Below are 21,583 nucleotides of genomic sequence, written 5' to 3' on the forward strand. Positions count from 1 at the left end.
GTTGTAGGTAAGGACAGAAAAGCACCAGGTCTGGTAACAGGTCAGCGTGGTGCTATGTACAAAATTCAGGATTTTTCAGTTTGTATTCTGCTGCATTTGGCTCACTTGCACAATGTTAATGTTTTAGCTCTTTTACAAAGGAACACAAAAGAGAAAAGAAAGACTTTAGTGACACTCAAATCACCATTCATATTTAAGAGGAAGCTCTCCATCAGGATCTTACAGCTTCTCCCGAAGCTTAAGGAACAGTTATTTGTTTTTCTGAACTTTACACTGACTGACTAGTGAGACAGAATGCAGGAAACATGCTTAGAAGTCACTATGAACTAACAAAACTAAAAAATTGCTGCTTGAGTGTTGCATTCTGTACCACCCACAGAATCCATCAGCAATATAACAAAGTGTCCTTGGGACAGCCTTGTTAGTAAAAGCTCTTGGTGCTTGTTAGACCAAGTGTAGACAAATTGAAAGTGTAGGTGGACATTAAATCCAACCCAAAATAAGCAAGCAGCTCTGAATGTCAGCAGATCTATAAGTAAGGTGGTATTTCAGTTCATTCTCTTTTAAGGCCTCATTTATTATTACTGTACATAAAAGATGGAAGGCTTTAATATAAAAAGGTGTTAGGTCTTCAAACATCAATTTTTCTCCCATTTTGCAATGGCACTGCTGAAGTAATGTATCAGACTTCAGATTTGGTGGAAGAAGTCAGCAGTTTCACACTTCAGCACCACCATCTTTAATTTTCTTTCCCAATTAGCAGATAGGATGGTGCAGGAAGCTCGGCCCCTGTGAAAGGCAAAATACTGTTGCTAAATGAAAGGAGGTTCTGGATTCAGCAGGTCCCAGGAGATGTTGGCCGTCACCAAGGCCTCTCTCAAGATGTCTGGGGTCCCAGTTCATGGTCTTGTGCTGATCCCCCCACCCCCTCTACAAAGGACTGTCAGCCACCTTCAGTGGCACCTACATCATGAGTCACCTCCCCTGGTTCTCCACACAGTCCATGCTGTCAGGCACACGATGGGCTAAGAGAAGGCCCAACTAAATGCTATAACCAATTGTTTAAGACCAGCTATTTAGATTTGATTTACACAAGTTAAGCTTGTCAAAAACAGTGCACTTATGGCCACTTCATATTTCAGATTTCCTTAAAGAAGTCAGCAATTTATTAAGAAAATAATAACAAGAGACCTCTGTTTATACTGATGTCTATATTTTAAAAGTTTGAGCAAGGTTTACCCAGGCTTCGTAATATAAAATGTCTTTCAGGATCTTAAGTGAAGCTGCAACAAGTTTAAAAAAAAAAAAAATTAGTTTCTAAAAGTTTCTAGATAAATGGCTGTCTTGAAATATCACCCTTCTGGGGCTCAGTGAGATCTTGATGACAGTCTCCAGTGCTCTAGGTGGGAACACTGGCTGCAAGTGTACTGTATCAATCTTGATGCTGTCACAGGAGTTAGTCATCCTCTGAGTCACTCTCCCCCTTGGCTGGGACACACGTCCTGATTGAGGACATGAGCTGGTCCTGGATCTGCTTCCTGGGGTTCTCCTCAAGGTCTGTTTTGATGGCACCCGACTCTGAAATCTTCCACTCCAGTTCTGTGGAGAACAAAACAACAGAGCCATGAATATAGCAAAGTAAACTGGAAAAAGCTCACCCTTGCTTCTCCAGCTGACTTATCACCCTGTCATCACCACCACCAAAACCAGGGCCCCGCTCCATTCCTCCTCCTCCTTTTCCACCCCTAGGTCTCCGCTCCTGCCCCATCTCCTGAACCCGCTCTACCCAAGCTGGTGAAGGAATACTGCTCATATGTTTCAGCTGTTTCCGTCATATACTGAGTTCATCACAATCAGAAGAGGGAGAGAATAGATATGCAGAGGGGCAAAAAAAAAAATTGTGATGAATCCATTTACACATTTGAATCATAGGTATTTTTCAGGGATGTACTCTGCAAGTGCAATTCACCCCTTTCCCACTACACCATGCACTGACTATTAGTTTGTTAGCAAGACAGTAAGGGAGACTCCACCATCAGTAGTAGGCCTATTACTTTACAGACTCAAACTGGATTGCTTCCTAGAAGTGGTAGAAACTCAGTACAACACATCCAGTTGAAACCTTTCTCCTAGTCCTGCTGGCAACCCTATCATTAAATCTAATTCCCTTCAGACATTACAGAGTAATGAATACAACCTCACACTTTCTTTAATCTCTAGTGAAAATCACCTGGGCTTAGAGGAGAAGGAAGAAATAAAAGTGCAGAATTTCAGCACCCAGCTTTCTGTAATGACTGAACTAAGCTGGCTCAGACACCTTTGGACTCCCCTAAAATCAATTATTTATGTGCTAAAAATAGGAGAAAGCTAACTGCAGGTTCTGCTACTGTTGCTCATTTCAGTGCAAAATTAGGAAACTGCTGTAGTTAAGATATAGCTGTTCTCAAATCAGTGATCTTGTTCGTGAGTTTTTTCTGCTTCCAACAGTTCAAAGTAGGGGACCGTTTTCTACAGCACATGCTCAAGACATCCTGTAAACTTCACGGTTTTAGAAAAAAAAAACCCAAACTCTTTGCATCCTATTCCAGTATAGGCAGTGACATCATTCAGCAGGGACCTTGAAATGCTGCTGAAATGTGGTTCACTTCAGATGAAGAGGCCCCTTAAAGTCTGACCTTGAAAAACACTGAAGGTACCTGGACCAACATGCCTACACAGAAAGCAGATGAGTCTGCTTTTAATTGAAGTAAAATCCTCCAGGTTACATCCTTTTCCACTGCTGACCTCTGTCTTCAAGTACTGCTGTAGGATACCATCCCAAAGCACTCATCTTCAAAGAGCAGCTTCTACTGAAGAGCCACAGTGCTCTGTGAGATCTGTACCACCACCCTCATCTCCTGAAGCACATCACACTGATGAGGCTGCACGACTCAGCCTGCCTCCAGGCTGCTGAGATGGGCAAGGAGAAACAGGTCTAGGGAAAACAGTGACCTCCAGAAAAGGTAACAGCCTCTCCCCATGGTGCCTTGTGTCCCCTGAACTACTGGACTACCCCTATCTCCAGGAGGTGGCAAGAGGAAAAGGAAGCCACTGAATTTCAGGCTGGCAGCCCCATCTGGACAAACAGACGGGATCTCTCTAAAGGTTCATGAAGAGTGGAGCCCACATGCCAGGATGACAGACAGACAAATGTGAGCCATTGGCCTGAAACTGAAATGAGAAGTCCTACAATGCAACAGGCAGCACCAGTTATCAAGTGCATAGATTATCAAGTAGCTGGGGGGCAAGGTCAGTCTTTCAGGTAAGAGAGCTGGAAAGAATGTGCACAGGTACTATTTACCCTTTAAAACATTCAGGAAAATTTATTTCACCCATCACAGGGTGTGAATACTTGCATGCACATAAGATAGATATTTATACGTTGTCCTACTCAGCTACTCACTGCTTTTACAAGATAGCCTTAATTACATGATGTTGAGCCATAAGGGTGCAGAAAAAAAACTAATACAAGTTTTAGTACCTCCCTTCTCCTCCTAAGCTTCACTTCTCTCATTGCCAGCAAAGCAGTTTTGCTTTTCCTTTGGAAGAGCAGAGATGCAGATACTCACCGTCCCTTGTCAGGTTCATGCCACCAAACACCAAAGGCCCAATGAACTGAGCTTTGATGTCTCCCTCCAGGTAGACAAATATCGTAGGCAGGTTCTTATCAGGGTAGTTGGGAATGCAGGTGGTAGAGATAGCTTTGATGAATTTCACATCTTTGAACTTTCTTGCAAGCCCGCTCATATGTTGGTTTATTAAGGCACAGAGTGGAATTCTGTAGGGAACAGCAACAGGCACACATAAGGAAAAAATAAAAGGCAAATTAGGCAGTAATGTGCTCCAGAAGGAAGATTGGAAATATCAGCTCAATGAGAAGCATTTATAGAAAGACAAATGTACCACAATTAACTTCTGAATACTTTTGTTGTCCAATAGTCTAGCAGTCAAAGCAAACCAGCATCACTGGACATTTCGATGTGTGGTGGTGGTTTTTTTGTTGTTTTTTAAAATTAGCAATACAGCCTTCCCCTTTATCATATAGAGAAATCGGTTTACGAAGATAGGATATTTAGAAATTGCATGAGCAAGGGCAAAATAGAAAGCAGGTCCTGAAAGAAAGTATGCAAATGATGGTGAACACTTGTGAGGCAATTCAAGACAACGATCAAAATCAAGTATTTCTATCCCTGTCTAGAAAAACCTAGTAAACAATTATGAACACTTGCGAGGTAATTCAAGCCAACGATCAAAATCAAGCATTTCTATTCCTGTCCAGAAAAACCTAGCCATTTATCAGACCTTTTTGACAAGTTTTTCCACCATGCTGACAGGACTGGAAACCCTGTTCACTCCATTTTTATGTCTCTAGAAATCTGGCTAAAGATACATGGTGATCCTTCTAATGCACAGCCCCTTACACTTTATCCAAAAGAATTTCCAAAGCTCGGATATTTCAGTGGCAGCAGCTCCCTCTATGGTAGCTGTATGGTACAAGTCATGCTGTGCTGTACAGTTGTACAAGAAAAGCCATTTCACAGTAACATCATTTTAGAGCTAAATCCAGCAATATTGAGTCAACAGCAATGAAATTACTAAATCCATTTTTTATTTCTTAGAACTCCAGAATCAGCTTCTTATTTTCCACAATTACTACACATTTCTCCAGAGTATTTCAGCTATTGACAGTGAAAGGATTAAAGGTTAAAAACAAATTCTTACCCTTGTTTGTAGAGGTGCAGGACTACCCATATACCTTTTCCAGCTTTCGTAACCTCCTGAACATAATCTTTTCCTGAAATCTCCATAACTTCCCCAAATTTATTCTTCATTTGAGCTGCTTTCATTTCTGCTAACCTTTGCTGCCTGAACAGCAAGAAATTAGAAAGATCTTGAGAAGAGACGCATTTTTGACAGAACAACACGTAAAAGGAGCTGATTGAAACACAGACTTCAGAAGCACATTACAAACTCCTTCAAACCCCAGAGCGACAAAAGCAAGTCAACATAGTCAATGGATGCTCTCCTGCACCAGAAAGTAAAAACATCGACTTGCAAGAAGTATAACTATATTCCATTGTAGGGCTTTTCCCCAACACATTTCCACCTTCTGCAGACACTTCTTCTGCAGATACTACATTACCAAACTAAATGGAAAAACCCACATGAGATGGAAAAGTTAAAGAGATTATGGAAAACCAACACTGTAATTATGTAAATCTGCAGCACCTTAATCTCATTCATGCAAAAATTGAGAAATCTTGGAGGTGATTTTCAAAGTACTCAGAATCCCCAGCCATGAACTCAGAATCCCCAGCCATGAACTCAGCAGGTGCACATTATCTCTGCAAAACTAGGTTGTAAAGGACATTGAATTTAAATCCAGTTATCCTATTAAAGACACTTAAAAGCTTTACCAGAAACACAAGCCACTTTTTCTATCATCAGATCTAACAACATCTTTCCTCTCTTCAGCAATATCTAACAGCATATAAAAGAAAAAACACTCCAATTTTCATTAAAGCCAAATTCTGCATGCTGCTCTGACCTGTACATTTCAATAGCTTTCTCATCTTCCTCATTAAATTCATCTTCATTCTCTTCTAGTTCTTCCAGAGTCATGTCCTCGTAAGTTTTCACTAGAATGGAAGAAACATCAATACATCAAAAAACCTCTTTCCAAGATTAAAACTCATCTGCTTTTATCAGTCCAACAGAATTTATTTACTTTAAAGACAGATTAATTATGAAAAATACAGCTTTTTTGAGGTATTATTGTTACTGGATTTTTAGAAATTCTGCACTTGAGACATAAATGGAAAGACAATGACGTAAGGGACTCCGAGCTGAAGGCTGCTTAGACTAGCACATGAGTACCTGCACTAGCTTCCAAGTTTGTTGGCTACAGCAGAGACGTACCTAACACACAACACAGCAGGTATGCTGCATGACAGAGGAAGGAGGAAGCACAAAACAGGTAACATCATGAGATGTTTTTACTTGCGCATTCACATAGCAGACTCCTTTTGCAATGTTCCTATTTCAATTTTCCAACATTACTTCTGTAAAAGTATGGAGCTGACATCAAGAACAAAGCTCTCCTGTGCTGGAAGAATCCACAAGTTCAGGAACGTATTTGTTTGATACTGTTAACAGATGACCAGCCTACACGAGAAGCAGCTTTGGTATCCCTTATAGGCTTGGAAAAGGGCACGTTCCTTTACAGGCATATAAACATTACTGCTGGCCATTTCTTTGTACAAGCTTCCCCCAGGAGCCATTCCAAGACTTGTCCTGCTGTTGTCTGAGTCGGCCTGGTCACTCACCAAGAGACTTTTGAAGGATGACAAGCTGCTCCTCTTCCTTTGCACGCTCCTGTTCCTCCAGGTTTTCCTTTGGAGGAAGGATACCTTTCTTGCGGAGGATGTCATTCCACTCTGTGTCTTCATTTGGGTCCTAGAACAGAACAAGAAATGGATGATGTGCACTCGAGAACTTTGCCACTTCCAGAAGTTAACACAGGTAAGTTTCTAAAGAGACACAGCACCCTGCTAAAGTAGTAACTGTCTGGATGGCACCAGAAAGTCAGTATGCATCCTCCTGATGCTGAGGCTTCTTTGTGGCCCCACACCAGTACCCTGAAGAGTGACTTCATTTTATTCCATCCCATTTACAGCATGCACAGGTCTTAGTAGGATACAAAGGTCTGAAGCATTGTAACCATTGTTGCAGCTCTTACAAGTTGAAAGGGCAGGAAAGCAAACGGGTGACAGGGAAGCACACTGGCCACAGCACTTATGTACTGAGCCTCAGCAGAACAAAAGACCATGAAATCAGTGGTCATTCTGGTGAAATGACACAAAAGCAACAGCCACATGGACCTAACTCTGGGTATATGGGAAGTCTCCTTGGTAGATTCAAGTCAGCATGACTATACAAGCGCTTAAAGAGAAGCAAGTACAGCCTCTGCCAGACATGGCCATTGCAAGGGAATCAGATCTAGATCTACACCCTAGGCTGCACCTGAAAGTTCAAGAACACACAAACCAATCCACTATACTTCGAAGTGGTTGCAAAAACCCTGAAAAACAAGTCCAACAGCCACCCGTGTACTGCTGAGAAGCTCAGCAGAAGTCCTTTCAAATTATGCAGTGATGTTTGTGGGTTTTCTAATACCTGAAAAATCAGTGGTAAACACTCATGGGTTGGTTTTATTTCCTTATTATCTCTACTTGAGTTCACTTTGAAAACTGAATGCAATGCTTTGCTGCGGCTTGTGTCAATACACCTTACATTACATCTGCTCAAGATCGCATCTCTTCTCTAGACCAAAACACAGTGCTTCTGGACTAACCCCCCAAAAACACACACAAAAGCCAACCAACCGAAAAAAAGAAAAAACAAAACAAAACACCACACCAAAACAAACAAAACACACACACAACAACATTTCACAGCATCTACTGTCGTTTATCAACATACTGGTGAATTGCTTAAAACATCCCTTTGCTTACTACAGCAACAAAATAACTATGGTACTTGAAAAAAAACAACAAACAAAAAACCAAACCACCAAAAACCAGGCCACGGAGCTTCATAACAAGACAGCCACACCACAGACACCTTCACCCACGGGAAGGGGGAGGACAGCGGGGTGCCCCGCTCCCGGCTGCCCCAGGGCGCTCTGCCGCTGAGGGCGGCCCATGGCTGCCGGCGGGGCCCGAGGCCCCCAGCCCGGAGACCTGTGTCACACACGGCGCCCAGCCACAGCGGGCTCTCCCCCGCAGCACCGGCCGCACATGGGCCGGGTGAGCCACGACCCCCAGCTGCTCACCTGCATCCTGCCGGTGGGGCCGGGGCCGGGGCCAGGGCCCAGTCAACGGCGGCAGCGCGGCTGTGTTGGGCCGGGCTAGGCCAGTCCCGGCGTGCGCGGCGCGGCCGAAGGAGGCGGTGCTCCCCGGCAAGGCAGGCGCAGGAGCGCTGCCGCTTCCCGTACCGCCTAATAAGGCCTGTCCCGGCGGCGCGGTGGGGACTTGGGGGAGGTGCCGTGCTGGGAAGCGTCCAGATCTGGAGCCTTTCGTGCAGAGAGAGCTGTTGGAGAGGGGCCAGAGGGGGCCACAAAAGTGATCAGAGGGCTGGAACAGCTCTGCTGTGATGACAGGCTGAGAGAGTTGGGGTTGTTCAACCTGGAGAAGAGAAGTTTCCAGGGAGACCTTATTGCGGCCTTTCAGTATTTAAAAGGTGCCTGTAAAAAAGGTGCAGACAGGCTCTTTAGCAGATCCTGGTGCAACAGGACAAGGGGTAATGGTTGTAAAGTAAAGGAGGGGAGATTCAGGCCAGACATGAGGAAGAAATTTTTCACAATGAGGGTGGTGAAACACTGGCCCAGGTTGCCCAGAGAGGTGGGAGATGCCCCATCCCTGGAGACATTCCAGGCCAGGCTGGACGGGGCTCTGAGCAACCTGATCTAGTTGAAGATGTCCCTGCTCATTGCAGGGGGTTGGACTAGCGGGCCTTTGGAGGTCCCTTCCAACCAAAACTATTCTATGATTCTTTGAAATTAGTGGGGCTGGAGTGCTCTGGCTAAATGAGTTCATGGGTTTCAACTCTTGCTATAGTGCTCTTTATTCCCTCTTTCCTTGTCAGCATTTCCCAGTGCTGCTATAGTGCCAGTTTTTAAAAGGTCTGGGTTCCCCCCGCTGCATCTGCATGGGCATGACCCCTTTTCCCAGTGGGGACCCTGCTTTGTTTCCTGGGCAGGGAGCCCTGACATGCACACTGTGAAGAGCAGCATGACTTAGAAACACTCGGTTCTTGCCTGTCTGGCCTCCCCTGGCCAGGGTCCTTGCTGCTCCCTGTCCTTTATCTGCAAGCAGAGAGGTGTGGGTGCCTCAGGGAGCGACCCGGGGGCTGGCTGGCACCAGTCCCACCTGCAAGCAGCTGAAGTGGGTGCCCACTTACCCCTGGGGCTGCAAGCAGCTGCCCCTGCATGTCACCCCACAAGTGCTTCTGGAGGGGTTTTGTACAGAGGTTTTTCACCTAAGCCATGAATCTGCGTAAATCCAACAGGGCTCTGTGTGAGCCTCAGCCCTGCCCAAAACCCAGCTCAGCAGGGCTTTAATGCAAAGCACCATTTGTCTGGAGAGATGCCCACACGCTCTTTTTATACCCCTCCAACCAACATTAGCTCAGAAGGGGTGCGGGATGGAAGGTATGGAGGGCAGAGGAATTCCTGCCTGGTTTCGAGGTGTCGCATCCTCACAGCTGGCACAACATAAGAAACTTCTCCTCATCCCCCCACTCTATATCCCTCACCATCGGAGTCAGCCAGGTTTGCAATGCATCTCTGCTCTTGCCTTGCCCCTTTTGTGATTGTTTCAGCAGCACAGTGAAGGATACAACATCATGCCCTCTAAAAGCAGCCTGCTAAATGCACCCTGGGAAAGAGTTACACAGTGGGAAGCAAAACAAGGCATTAGATATCAGACTGAAAAACCTGCAGAGCTACTCCCTAACACCTCCCAGCATTATTTTCTCACCTGTGAGAATTTGCTTCTGGTCATCTATAATGTATTTTTTCCTTTTCTCCCAAATTAGGGCTTAGAAGGAAGATGAACCACAGGTGAGAATGACTCATTAATTGCTCAGGTGACTCACTGATGAGGAGAAAAAGTCGCTAATAAAAAGATTCAGCCTCAGGGGTAAAGGGAACCATATTCTATAGCTTGTTTTTTCTTTGAGTGTGAGCTATAGGAAAGCACAGCCTAGGCTAAAATAAGAAATTCTGAAGGTAATGGGATATATTTTTCATTCATAATACACAGTAAAAGATTTGGGGTGATTGTAGGCTTTATGTTATCTTGGAAGTTAGCTGCATTTGTATGTCTGTTATGGGAATAATCAGAAAATGAAAATTATTGACTGATAATAAGGATAAAGAATTGTGGCTTGGTTTACTTGGGAGTTTATCATGGACTGAGATATTTTAGTTTTGTTCTTCTCTCCAACATGTTATTCTGATTTTTCTTAAATATTTAATTTTCTCTATAAAAACAAAACAAACAAACAAAAGACCCCTCACATGTTAATCTGGTGATGGATGTTCTTGGGTATTGGAAACAGCTGTGTTGGAAGTTAACTGTTCAATTTACTCATAGATTAGAAGTGTTATTTAAATTAATATTTTTGGTACTCCAACTGTAAGAGTACTCTAACTGGACTGAATTTACTAATTCTGGAGTAAATAGATGGTAATTTCTATTCTTTAGTCTGTATTGTGCTGTCCAAGTCAATTCTTCCTTTTTCTGGTGCAGAACACCTCCAGTTCTATTGTAGCAGCCAGAGATTATCCTTTGGGGAATTAATTGAGAACTTTGTATGAAAGCCTCTTGGAATTTGGTTTGGTTTTGGTTTGGTGATTTTTGTTGTTGTTTTGTTTTTTGTTGTTGTGGGTTGGTTGGTTTGTGTGTAAGATGCAGGAATTCTTCAGTTGTTAGATTTAAAATGAAAGGAAGATCTAACTTGATAATGATTGAAGTTAGAATACAGATTTTTCTTGGAAGGAGAGGCAGGCCTGGCCTCAAGTGAGCTTTGAGGTAACAGTTAAGGAGTTTAAGAACAATATAATTGAAGAAGACTTGCTGTGCATCTATGTCAAATATGTTCCAGGTAGCAGGGGGAAATCCTCTTTTATTTTGAGCTCTTCATATCTACTTTAATGAGCCTTTCTTGACAAGTTATCAGATCATGCTGGTTTTATGAGGTCTCTCTCATGAAAGGTAGGCTGTAACAGGCTAGTAGTTAAAATCTGAGCTCTGCTATTAATGAACTGTGATGTGTAGCTCTGTATCCTCAAGTAAAGAACAAGCTTTCTTCTTTATGTGGAAGAGCCAGAAGTGTAATTCACCTTGCTGTTGTCTCTCCTTGCTGCCAGCTATCTGTACCCCGAGTACGTGGTTAACTTGAAGATCTCCAACCCTTTGTGCATCCTCACTCATCAGAATGTCTGGACGTGGCAAGAAACATGCAGCAGCTGGCAAACCCGGAGCTGCACCAAAGAAAAACAAATCAGCCAGGGCTGGTCTGCAGTTCCCTGTGGGCCGTATCTACGGGCTCCTCAAAAGGGGCAACTACACTGACAGGATCAGTCTTGGGGCTGCCATCTACCTGACTGCGGTGCTGGAGTATCTGACTGCGGAGATCACAGAGCTGGCGGGGAATGCTGCAGAGGAAAACAAGAAAAAAAGGATCACACCAAGGCACATCCAGCTGGCCGTGAGAAATGATGATGAGCTGAACAAGATCTTCTGCTGTGTCACCATCGCTGAAGGAGGGGTGTTGCCGAATATCCTTTCCCAGCTCCTTCCCAATAAAACTGCCAGAGATTCTGTTTCTTCTCAGCAACTAGGTGATCAGAAGTGAAACCTGCTTTTCCTGGTCTGTGCGTTTACAGATTATTGGACTCAATAGCACTTATTTATGTGTTTACTTCTTTGTCATATATTTTTCATGCTAGTTTTAATACATTTTTAAAGCTTGTAATAAAGTTCCTAGAAAGCAACACTGCTCTTTTTCTTTCTTTTCTCAGCTCCCCTTCTAGGGATGGAATAACACAGAAAATGCCCAAAAGCATCTAGCATATCACCCAAATAGTTTTTTAAAAAGCCAAGTTCATGTTTACTTTTGAAAATGTGTTATGGGTAACTGTTGTGGAGCAGCCAGAGGAGCCCAGATGCATGTTGCCATTCATGTGAACTTTTCCTCCACCACAGATTCATAGTGCAAGTTGTTTAGTGTCTCAGAGGTTGTTTAACTCTGTGTTCGAAGTTAGTAACTCTGTGCTTTAAAGTCTTATTGCTTATGAAGCTGAAAGCAGTACTGAACAACTACCTCTCTGTAGACTGCTCCAATGTGACACTAAACCTCTGTCCCCTCCATCTTGCTGTAACAACTACAGGCAGTTTATTTAAAATCTGGTGCAATATTTGTGCTGTTGGTAGAGGTGACTGTCTTGCTTCTGTCTATAAGTGCAGGAAAACTAGAAGTTTCTATATCCAAACAAACCCCCAGGCTTTTCCTGACTTGGTTATTGAAAGTCTTCCCTCAGGAACGTGCCCAGGGTTTCTCTGTTCATAGTGGGTGCTGAGGCATGTTGTTGAGCTGGAAACCAGGGGTCTGCTGCAGCTGCATTAGGATCAGTCTACCCCTAAGGCTGTGCCTGACAGATTTCATAGCATCTCACAGAGAGAAGAGCTGGTTAGAACCAGCTTCCTAAACTGTAGCTGGAGCATGAACTTTTTATTTGAAAATAAATCTGCCTGTCCTGTTGAGTTTGACTTAGCTCCTTCACCCCCTCAAAGCATGGTGGTGTCAGAGCCTACTGGGTGGGTTTTAGGATGCTGATGACTCATTTCAAGCTGTGCTTACACAGAAATGGGAAGAGAGGATACCTGACTGAGTGGACATTGATTGTAGGGTGGTGGGCAGCTGGAACAGCCATTGTATGCTGCCTGGTTTTCAAAAGCAACTATATGAGATCTTGGGTGGCCTGCAATTAACCCAGTGAAGTGAGAAAAAGTGGAGGATGCTGTAGCAATGAGAAGTAAGTAAACATCTGAGGGCAGATCTTAAGCTCTGTCTATATAGTGAAGATGTGCTATGTACAACTAGCCTTGTGCTGAGTGTTTACACCTGTGAATGGGAAAAAAAAAAAAAAGCTTTAAAAAAGGTACCTGAGAAATGAACACACGAAACTCAAATTATTTCCTCCATTTGACTATGGCAAGGGAAAGCAGGCTTTAGACTGATTATTTCTTTGGACTAAGCAAAATTCTAAGGGTTTAAAGTAATGGTAGAAGACTCAAGCAAGGTACTAATTTTGTGTCATTTTAAACATAGCACTTACAGCACCCTCTGCTAATCTGGAGAACAGTGTGTCAGTCATCATGCTGCTCCTTGATGCAAGATGCTCCTCAGAACCTGCTCTGCACCACACCAAATAGACCCTGCAAGGCATGGCCGGTGCTCAAATAGCTTCTAGAAATGCCTTCACCTGCCATTTTCTGTGTGATAAAGAACAGTGAGTGAGCTCTGTGGCCCTACCTCTACTTACAGCCAAAGGCAGAATTTGTGGTGAAGTACTGTTCCAATTAAAAAGTGAATTTTTTTTAAGCATTTCTTTGATCAAGAGCAATCTTGTTTGCTTTCTTCTAGCCAGTAGCTCAACCTATTTGTAAATTAACCAGACAGCATAGTGATCTGAAAACTTGCCTCTCTGGCTTCACAGTAACAGAGGGTAAATATCTATCTCCTAACCCAGATGCTCAGCAAAAGTTTATTTTGGGCCAGGGCTCAACTTTCTAGCACTCGTATATTAAAGAAAAAAATATTCAGCTGTCACCAGAACCTTGACCCTAGAAAAAACATACCCTGCAACACAGCTGTGCATGACTTTGGAATAAAGCTGGACTGTGTGGCAGATGAGGACAACTCCTAGAAGAGAGAGGACCTGATGTCAGAGATCCTGAGTTTTACCTAGGCTCTGCAGCACAGTTACAAAGCAATTTGGCTACTACTGGAAACACAAAGAACAGCGGTACGGGTTGCCAGTTTTAATCCTTGATGCCTCCAGCAAGGTGAGCTCTGCCCCCTTCCAGCTGTAAGAAATGAACTGCCAATCAGAGAAACTGAAGTTCCCTGAGGCAGTAAATATTAGGCTTGTTTCTAGAGAAGATCAGTTAACAAGGTGCTAAGCAGCTCTGTGAGGAGTAGTGACAAATTCTGATGCTCTTGTGTTGGGACCTTGATTGTTTTTTATTTTGAGTAGCCGAATTATTGCTCACCCAGGAGGTATTAAGTGGTGCAAGAGCTGGTAGTGATATGGCTATCACTATCGAGTTTAAAAGGAGGTCGTGCTTGCCAGAAGTTGTGGTTTGAGGGATTTGGGTATTGGTATTGTTGGAAAAGATACTAAGTCAATAGCTTATTTGGGTGAGAATTTGTTATTAAAAAATGACAGCATGTTTTCTTTGTGTTAGATAAACTCCTGCATTTGTAGTATCCTGATGTACAGTGTGCTGAGTGGAGCAATTAAGGCATCTGGTGTAAAACAAATCTTCCCTACTTCCCATAAGTCTCATTCCTGATTGTGGCCTGCTATCTTGCAGCAATAGGTCCCCTCACTTCTGGAAAGAAAGATCAATTTGAAGTGATATCCAGTAGATGAAGTTCTTTTCTGTTGTTCTTATTTCAGACAAAGAGATGGATTTTTAGTTCTGACTATCCCAAGTTGATGATTGAAGAAGCTATGTAGATTCTTACCAGGGGTAAGTTCAATGATGCTTCCCTGTGTGGTTTCTGAACACTTGTAACTATCCTGAAGCCTAGTTTGTTTAACTTTTCTCCTTAACAGAAGTTCTTCTTTGATACTGGGTCAGAAGACCTTGCTCCTAAGTTCTACCTTACTGTCTTGAAGACTTTTTGGAAATGTAGCAGATGGCTGACCTCCCGCTCTGGCTGAGTTTGTAGATTTCCCTTGGCTGGGAACTTGTCAGACTCTCCTAGAGCAGAGCCTGACCCATCTGCTCCTTTAAACAAAAGTATGAACAACTAGCAAAATTTGAGTGGGGAAAGCTGACTTGTAAGGTTTTTTGGAAGGCGGTGAAATGAGGAGGAAGAAAGGACTTGATTTCTGTGTCTGTTTTTGTTTTTTTTTTTCAATTATTGGTCTTTTTATAATAGATTGGTGTTAGAATGTCTGAACATGGGAAGAAAACCACAGACCTCCTCCTGGTACCAAGGAAAACCAAATCAGCCAAGACTCATCTGCAGTTCCCTGTGGGTCGTGTCTACAGGCTCCTTAAAAGAGGCAACTACACTGACAGGATCAGTCATGGCGCTGCAGTGCTGGAGTCTCTGATCACAGAGATCATGGAGCTGGTGGTGATCGCTGCATGGGAAAACAAGAGAGCCAGGGTCACACCCAGGGACATCCAGCTGGCCGTGAGAAATGATGATGAGTTGCATGAGGTCTTCTCCCGTGTGACCATTACTGAAGGAGGGGTGTTACCTAATGTTCTTCCCGAACTTCTTCCTAAGAAGACCGCCTTGCTTAAACGACCCCACAGATATGTCCAGTCGCAGGAGTTCTAGCTGCCACCAGGCTTCTGACCTTGTGGTATTGTTAGCACTGGCTTTCTTCACAGCTCAGAGTTTTTTCATGCTGCTTGACATATTTGATCTAAATTGGTGTGTGTGTAACTGTGTACATGTCTGGAAAGCTGCTAAAGATGGGGTTGATAGTTAAGTTTTCCTAGGTATGTCCTTCAAAACCAAAAAGTCAGCCAATGACTACTATGAATACATAAGCGCTCAAAGGACTCACGTGCTTCTTACTCCCTTCTATAAAATATTCGTTGCACCAAACAGATTTTTTTCTTTGGCAATGCAGTTATCTAAGGAAACCTGCTCTATGATCTTTAAAGCTTGTGTCTCTGTGTGCATGACTGGAATCTCCTTATTCAATATTGAGCAGAAGTCTACTTCACCTGACCACTTTAGACTTCATCATGGGCACAGTTAACTACTCAGGGTAAGTAGATGCACCTGGAAAACTTAAACTGGACTGCCTTATAATGAGGATAAAGCTGATCAATTATCTTCTCTAACATCTGGATACGAAGGTAGAGCTGTGCTGTAACTTGAGAGTGTTGCTGCACACACCTTGGTTCAAAGATTGTGTTGGAATTGTCCTGAGTTTCTGCATTAATGGAGTTCAATCCAAGGAGTCTTCTACAGACAGTATATAAACCTTGTCAGTGCTTTAGCCTTAAAGATCTTTTAGAAACTGATCTTAAGAATGAATCCAAATATAATTTCTGTCTCTCTGGTACTGTGAATCCCCTTTACTACTTTGAGGCTTGTTCCATTACGATCCTGATCAAGGAAACCTGTGTGTTAAAAGGCAGTTCAGGGAGTAACCTTCTCCAGGAGCCTCCAAAACACTTGTCTTCCACCGAAGCAGTTTGAAAGGCTACCTGAGCACTATTAGATTTGCCCTCGGGCTTGCAATGTTATGCTGGACACATACTAGTACTAATCTGTTATGCTGTGGAAAAATTTGTTTAACAGCTTCACCAGCAGGATGCCACTCGAGCTTTATAAGTGCATTACTAGGTGTTTGAATTATTCTGTTCATACCACAGAACAAGAAAGAAAAGGCATGCCCTGGTGTCCACCAGCTTCAGATGTAGTAATCCAGCCAGGTAAAAAGGCTATTTAGAGAACTCCATCAAGACTGACCATACCAGCCCAAGGTTTGGAAGACTGTTTCTTCTATCTGCCCTATAGTAACCCATAGTATGCTGCTGCTTTTTCTCCAGTGACTCCAGTATCTCCCTGGTCCTCTGGTCTTGTGAGAACTGGGGCGTTTTGAAGAATGGGCTGCAGAGTTCACCTCTTTGTATAGGCAGGCTAGGGAGTTTAAACAAAGGGCAAGAAGCCAGGAATGAGGTTTTGTGGGACTGCAGCCAGAGGACTTTCTGTATGAGAAACCTCTAGCGTGTGTGTAAGCTGCAAATACCTACTAGAGGTCATGCTATGAGAAGGCAAAGAGAGAAGAGTATTAGTATTGGGTCAGCCCCAGTATGAGTGGCTGCTGTGGGCACTGCAGGTAAGTGATTTATAGTGTGAACTGTAGAGAAATGTAATTCGGAGGGCAGCCACAAGATCAGCTGTTGCTGCCCGCGGCAACTTTGGCTACAGATCTAGAGGGTGAAATGGTGCTGAAGTGCTGACCTGCACCATAAACCAAACTCTCCAGCTGGTGTCTTGGAAAGCAAGAGCAGCTTCTTAGGGGGCTGCTGCATGTTCTTCTACAGCAGTTTTGATCAACGCTGGCCATATGAGCTACATTTGAAGAAAAACAGTCCCATTTCCCTGTCAGGCTGACAGTTATATTTTGCACTGTGTTGTCTCAGAGGGCTGCTCCTGGTTTGTCCAAGCCAGCCAGCCACAGCATGGGTGCCCAGCAGCATCATGGGCTCCTGCAGCTCCTGCCACACTGTAGTGTTCCCTCTACTGTGCCAACACAGCTGCTTATGGCACCTGCTGCAAACCAGCTGCTGCTGGGCTCAGGTGTTAAACCTTTTCTTCTTTTCAAAAAGCAGAACTCATGTCGAACTAAATGTGTGTGCCTTTCACAATGATTCTGGTACAACTCCAGGGTTTCCATGGGGGCAGGAAAAAGAGGCTGAGGATGGGATGATGACTGGAGCTGCTGAGGCAAAGATTGCCTCCAGTGCCTCCACGACATGGGCTCTGACTGTGAAGTTCCATGGGATTTTCAAAGGCCTCTGCCTGAAGAGAAGCTGTATCACACCAGGTACGTGAGTTGAAATGACCCATGGAACGGGAGGTTTCAGCAAACCCCTGTGCCTGTAGAAAAAATACCAAAAAAGGGAAAATTAATGGAGACCTTTACCCCAGTCTCAGCTCTTCTGTAGAGGAAGCAAAGCTTGACCCTGGCTTCTGTAAAGGGTTGCCCCCAATCTTGAGAAGCTGTATGGCCTGTGCTGGGACAAGCTGGCCAAGAGATGCTGCTGCCCACGGTACAGGACTCAGCCTGAGACCCAGTCAGAGGGAAAGCAACTATTGGAGTGTTGCTTGTTGGTCTCGCTGTCTTTGTTGCCAAATAACTAATTTAATACATCTTATATTAAACTGATCTAGCTTTACCAGAAAGTTTATGTAGGTTTAAGCATGACTGCAGGGTGGCTGTCAAGCTCAAAGCATCCTGTTGCTCTAGAAGCGGCAAGCTTGGGAAGATGTGGTCTGTCATGGCCGAGTACCCGATAGATGCTCTGGGGTCTGCAGCTCACATCTGTGAAACTGCAAGGTGAGAAGAAGCATCATCTTCAGCAGTGGCTCACCCTCACTTTCTCAGTAAAACTCAACAAATAAGAACAAACTGCAGGAATACTGGCATGGGGAAGGGGTGTGGGGCATGGGGCAGTGACAGGTCCAGGGAGAACCACAGGGAAAGAGCATCCCTGGAGTGCACAGAAGTCCCAGCAGCCATCAGACATCTCTGTTTTGTCTTTAGCAATTGGAGCTGACCTACAGACATACTAGTCCTGAAACATGTCTTGCTGTGGCTCTCCTGATCCCTCTGCTCACTACTACAGCTTTTATGTTGCACTTCTAAATGTAGAGCCACCAGTGCATTCTTTCCTGCTCTTTTTTTGGGTGAAGTTTCAAGACAATTGAAAAGATAATGCCTAATGCTAGGACATTAATTTTGGGGAATTCATCCTCCCAGTTCTGTTTCTCTCCTGCAGCTGTGAAGCCTACTTTGTCTTTCTTTTGGAGATACATATGCTTACAAAATTATGCATGCTTCAATGGGATACTTTTAATCTTTGATTGAAAAAATTCATTGTCACTTTAAATACATAATAAAACTTATATTCCATCTTTGTGTATCCTTAGACCTATTCATTACCAGGTTGTGCACTGCTCTACTCCAAATGTATACATTGATTAATAAGTGAAGCACATGGTTTGGGAAAGCTGTCCTAGCAGCTGGGTCACACTCTGCTCTTGTTTCCACCACTGCTGCCAGCTTCACTTGGGAGGTTGAGCCAGATGATTGGATGACCTTTGAAGGTCCCTTCCAACCCAAACTACTCTATGATTCACTTCTTTCTCAATCTCTCTTCGTCAGCTCTCCTTGCTGTCACCACTTACAAACTTTCTTGACTTCAGGGAGCAAATTACATGTTAACTAGCTAGTGTTCATTGACTATTTTGAGGCTGTTGAGTATTAGAAGTACTGGAAATTGTTTTGTTTATACAAGTAGCTCATTAGGTTTCCAAACAAGCGGTTATATGAAAAGAGTGCTTGAAGGAGAAAGGCGCAACAATTTCTAGCATTGCAATGAAAAGTATATTCTTTCCAGCTTGCCCCAGCTATCCATGCAGCTTTGTTTGCAGTGCTGTGCATGACATCTGTGAGAATATTTTTACCAGCAACATTGTGGTGAGGTTTCTTAATCATTCTACCCATAAAACAGACAAGTTCACTTAAACTCAGCTAGTAACCATTTTAACTTTCAGATGCCTGTAACAGCTTGGCAGCTGGGGAGAGGAGTCAGTCATGCTCTTAGAAATGTGTGAACAATGAACCAGCAAAATGTGCAAACTGACCCTATGTTATCTTTGTGCTCTGATATTCCTTGAAAACAGTGAATGGAGGATGTGGTCACTAGGCCGAGTTAGATTTTAAACGCATTTGTCAAAGTGGCACACCCACAAAGAGCATTCGTGGCATAAATTTGCTAGCTGCATCCTTTGTCAGAGTGAAAGCTCCAGAGCTGCCAAACTAAGGAAGGTGTACATGTTTTCAAACATTGCTGGGTTTGGGTGTACCTGTCTTCTTCCAAAGTACCACAGTTTAGGTGCCTTTCTACTCATGCCCTGATCTAAAAGGTTTTCATGAAGCTGCCTAAGGTTCAGTTTGGCTGCTGTTCTTTCTGTTAGCCCAAGGCATTAGTAATTTCTGTTGCTAACAGCCTGCCCTGGAGCTATGTTAGCTCCTTGCTGCATATCACTTGTTAAATCCTGGGCTCTGAACTGCCACAAATTTATTTTTCCTTTTTCTAATGTCTAGTCCAGATGTGATCTCAGCCCATAAGTACGCTTCTAGGTATCATGTCATTTAGAGATAAAAGGCAGAGTTGACAGGCCTACCTTGCATAATGCAGCACACAAGAGATGTGAAAGTTAGTAACATGAAAATAGCTGGTTTTCGTCTATGTCAGAGGAGAAACTTGGGTCTGCCTTCTTGTAGCATGCACTAAATCCGTGGCACTGGTTAAGCTGGAGTTAATGACACAAAGGAGGAAACAGTGAGGCACTGTGTCAAGCCATCACAGCACTTGGTGAGGTTTTTCTTTTGAAACTCAGATATAGCGGAGTCTTTCAGACATGCCCAGAAAACAGTGAAGATTGCTGCTTGAACTAGAAAACAGAATTTTTTATTAGCTTCTCTATTCATTCAAACATCACGCTGTTGTTTGATGAGGCTTAAATCATACTTCGCTAGCTGAATTCACCAAAGAAGGTTCCCATTGCTGTAAGGGAACTCAAACATAGCTCATCATGCATCTGTTGGGAAAACATTAAGCATCTGTCACATATTCCTGTCCCTCTTCCTTCCAAAGTTTTAACATGCTTACTTATTTCAGATTACTTTTCCCTTATTGATCTCTCCTATCAGGGTCATTGTAACACAGCAGATAACCTACCTAGGACACAACCTGTCCAGGGTATCTTAAACACACACCCTGCTCACTGGGACACCATCCAGCAATAGGCCTGGGAAGCTTGTCTCAGCATACTTCATATTTACCAGTCTGGGAGCTTCTTTCTACATGTTATCATGCAGGCCTGATTCTCACAATGACTTAGGTTTAAATCTGCCTGGATTGATGGAGATACACTGGTGTGAAATTGGTTTGAGATGTGGATCATGGCCTACTTCTGGATGAGCGCTTCCCTTGTACACTCCTGATGGGCTTAAGGGGCTGTCTTCCAGGAAGACAATGGCAGCAATATTAAATCCCAGTAAAACAATATCCTTGTAAACAACTGAGTGCTTCACCATCACTTAATATTGATAATTGAAGCATTCCTCTGAGAAATTCAATGATGTACGCATTAGTACTCCTGTCTTTAAACTGTTTCTCTTTGGATGTCACTCCCTCTTCAAGTAGACCTAGTCTTCCTTCCTTTGAAATCCTGGCAAAAGATCCAGAAACTGGTGGAGCTTTGTCTTCTCTTTTAACACAGATTGCAAATTCAGTACTGGTCCATGGCAGAAAGAAGTATGCAAGTTATTAAGAACCTTATGAAGGGGTCTACTCTTCCTTCTACCTCCTGTAAGCCATCTCTTCCTTCACAGATAAAAAATTAATAGTAATTTTTGTGATTTTTCTTTTTTTTTTTAAAGTAAAATTACTCTTCCACATCCAGGGGGTTTCAACTTACTCTCACTACATTAATTATCTACAGTTCCTCTCAAAGGAAACTTGCTCTAGTACCTGCTTCACAGCATGTTCCTCCACAGAACATAGCCTTTGCCACATTGGTCTGGACCAGGACACAGAGCAAACAGAGAAGGAAGGGCTGAGGTAGAAGTTGTTGGGGGAAATGGTGCTGGAGCGGTAAGAAACTATTAAATGGGAGAACTGAGAAGAAAACGCTGTAAAAATAGAAACATAGATAGTGAAGGAAAGAACAGCATAAATGTCAGCAGGAAGTGAACATAAAATTTGTTGTGTGAAGTAGCATTTAATCATAGAATAAAGCAAAACAAAGAATAATTCCCTTGGTGACAGGAATTACTGGGTGATGTTCTTTCGTTTATGCTATAAAGGTTGTCAAGCAAGATGAATGTCAGGGCACTTTCCATCCGTTCTGGCAGTGTGTTTCTACCTGCTGTCCCATTACTCAAGAGGACCACTGATATTTTCCAGACATATCGTTC

At 43.4% G+C, this 21,583-nt stretch overlaps 3 protein-coding genes across 3 annotated transcripts; 2 read left to right on the forward strand and 1 right to left on the reverse strand.

Annotated features, from left to right (window-relative positions):
* Positions 1-1,192: 1,192 nt before the first annotated feature.
* On the reverse strand, positions 1,193-7,982 carry PDCL3 (phosducin like 3). The gene is made up of 6 exons (XM_065829487.2): positions 7,874-7,982; positions 6,366-6,495; positions 5,588-5,678; positions 4,762-4,905; positions 3,609-3,817; positions 1,193-1,599 (listed from the first exon to the last, which is right to left on the reverse strand). The coding sequence occupies exons 1-6, from the start codon at positions 7,877-7,879 to the stop codon at positions 1,457-1,459; spliced, it is 723 nt and encodes a 240-aa protein (XP_065685559.1). The 5' UTR covers positions 7,880-7,982; the 3' UTR covers positions 1,193-1,456.
* Positions 7,983-11,040: 3,058 nt separating this feature from the next.
* On the forward strand, positions 11,041-11,460 carry LOC136106771 (late histone H2A.1-like). Its single transcript, XM_065847417.2, has one exon. The coding sequence runs from the start codon at positions 11,041-11,043 to the stop codon at positions 11,458-11,460; it is 420 nt and encodes a 139-aa protein (XP_065703489.1).
* A 3,330-nt stretch (positions 11,461-14,790) lies between these two features.
* Positions 14,791-15,189, forward strand: LOC136106709 (histone H2A type 1-H-like). The gene has a single exon (XM_065847287.2). The coding sequence runs from the start codon at positions 14,791-14,793 to the stop codon at positions 15,187-15,189; it is 399 nt and encodes a 132-aa protein (XP_065703359.2).
* The last annotated feature ends 6,394 nt before the right edge of the window (positions 15,190-21,583 follow it).

Source organism: Patagioenas fasciata, chromosome 1 (genome assembly GCF_037038585.1).
Source record: "Patagioenas fasciata isolate bPatFas1 chromosome 1, bPatFas1.hap1, whole genome shotgun sequence".
In the NCBI taxonomy this organism is placed as follows: Eukaryota; Metazoa; Chordata; class Aves; order Columbiformes; family Columbidae; genus Patagioenas; species Patagioenas fasciata.

Excerpts from the sequence above, each read along its gene's own strand:
- LOC136106771 (XM_065847417.2), top strand. The coding sequence starts at position 11,041 with ATGTCTGGACGTGGCAAGAAACATGCAGCAGCTGGCAAACCCGGAGCT.
- PDCL3 (XM_065829487.2), bottom strand. Across the intron at positions 5,679-6,365 it reads CATCCTTCAAAAGTCTCTTG|TGAAAACTTACGAGGACATG; the intron begins GTGAGTGACCAG and ends CTTCCATTCTAG. Across the intron at positions 1,600-3,608 it reads CATGAACCTGACAAGGGACG|AACTGGAGTGGAAGATTTCA; the intron begins GTGAGTATCTGC and ends TGTTCTCCACAG.
- LOC136106709 (XM_065847287.2), top strand. The coding sequence starts at position 14,791 with ATGTCTGAACATGGGAAGAAAACCACAGACCTCCTCCTGGTACCAAGG.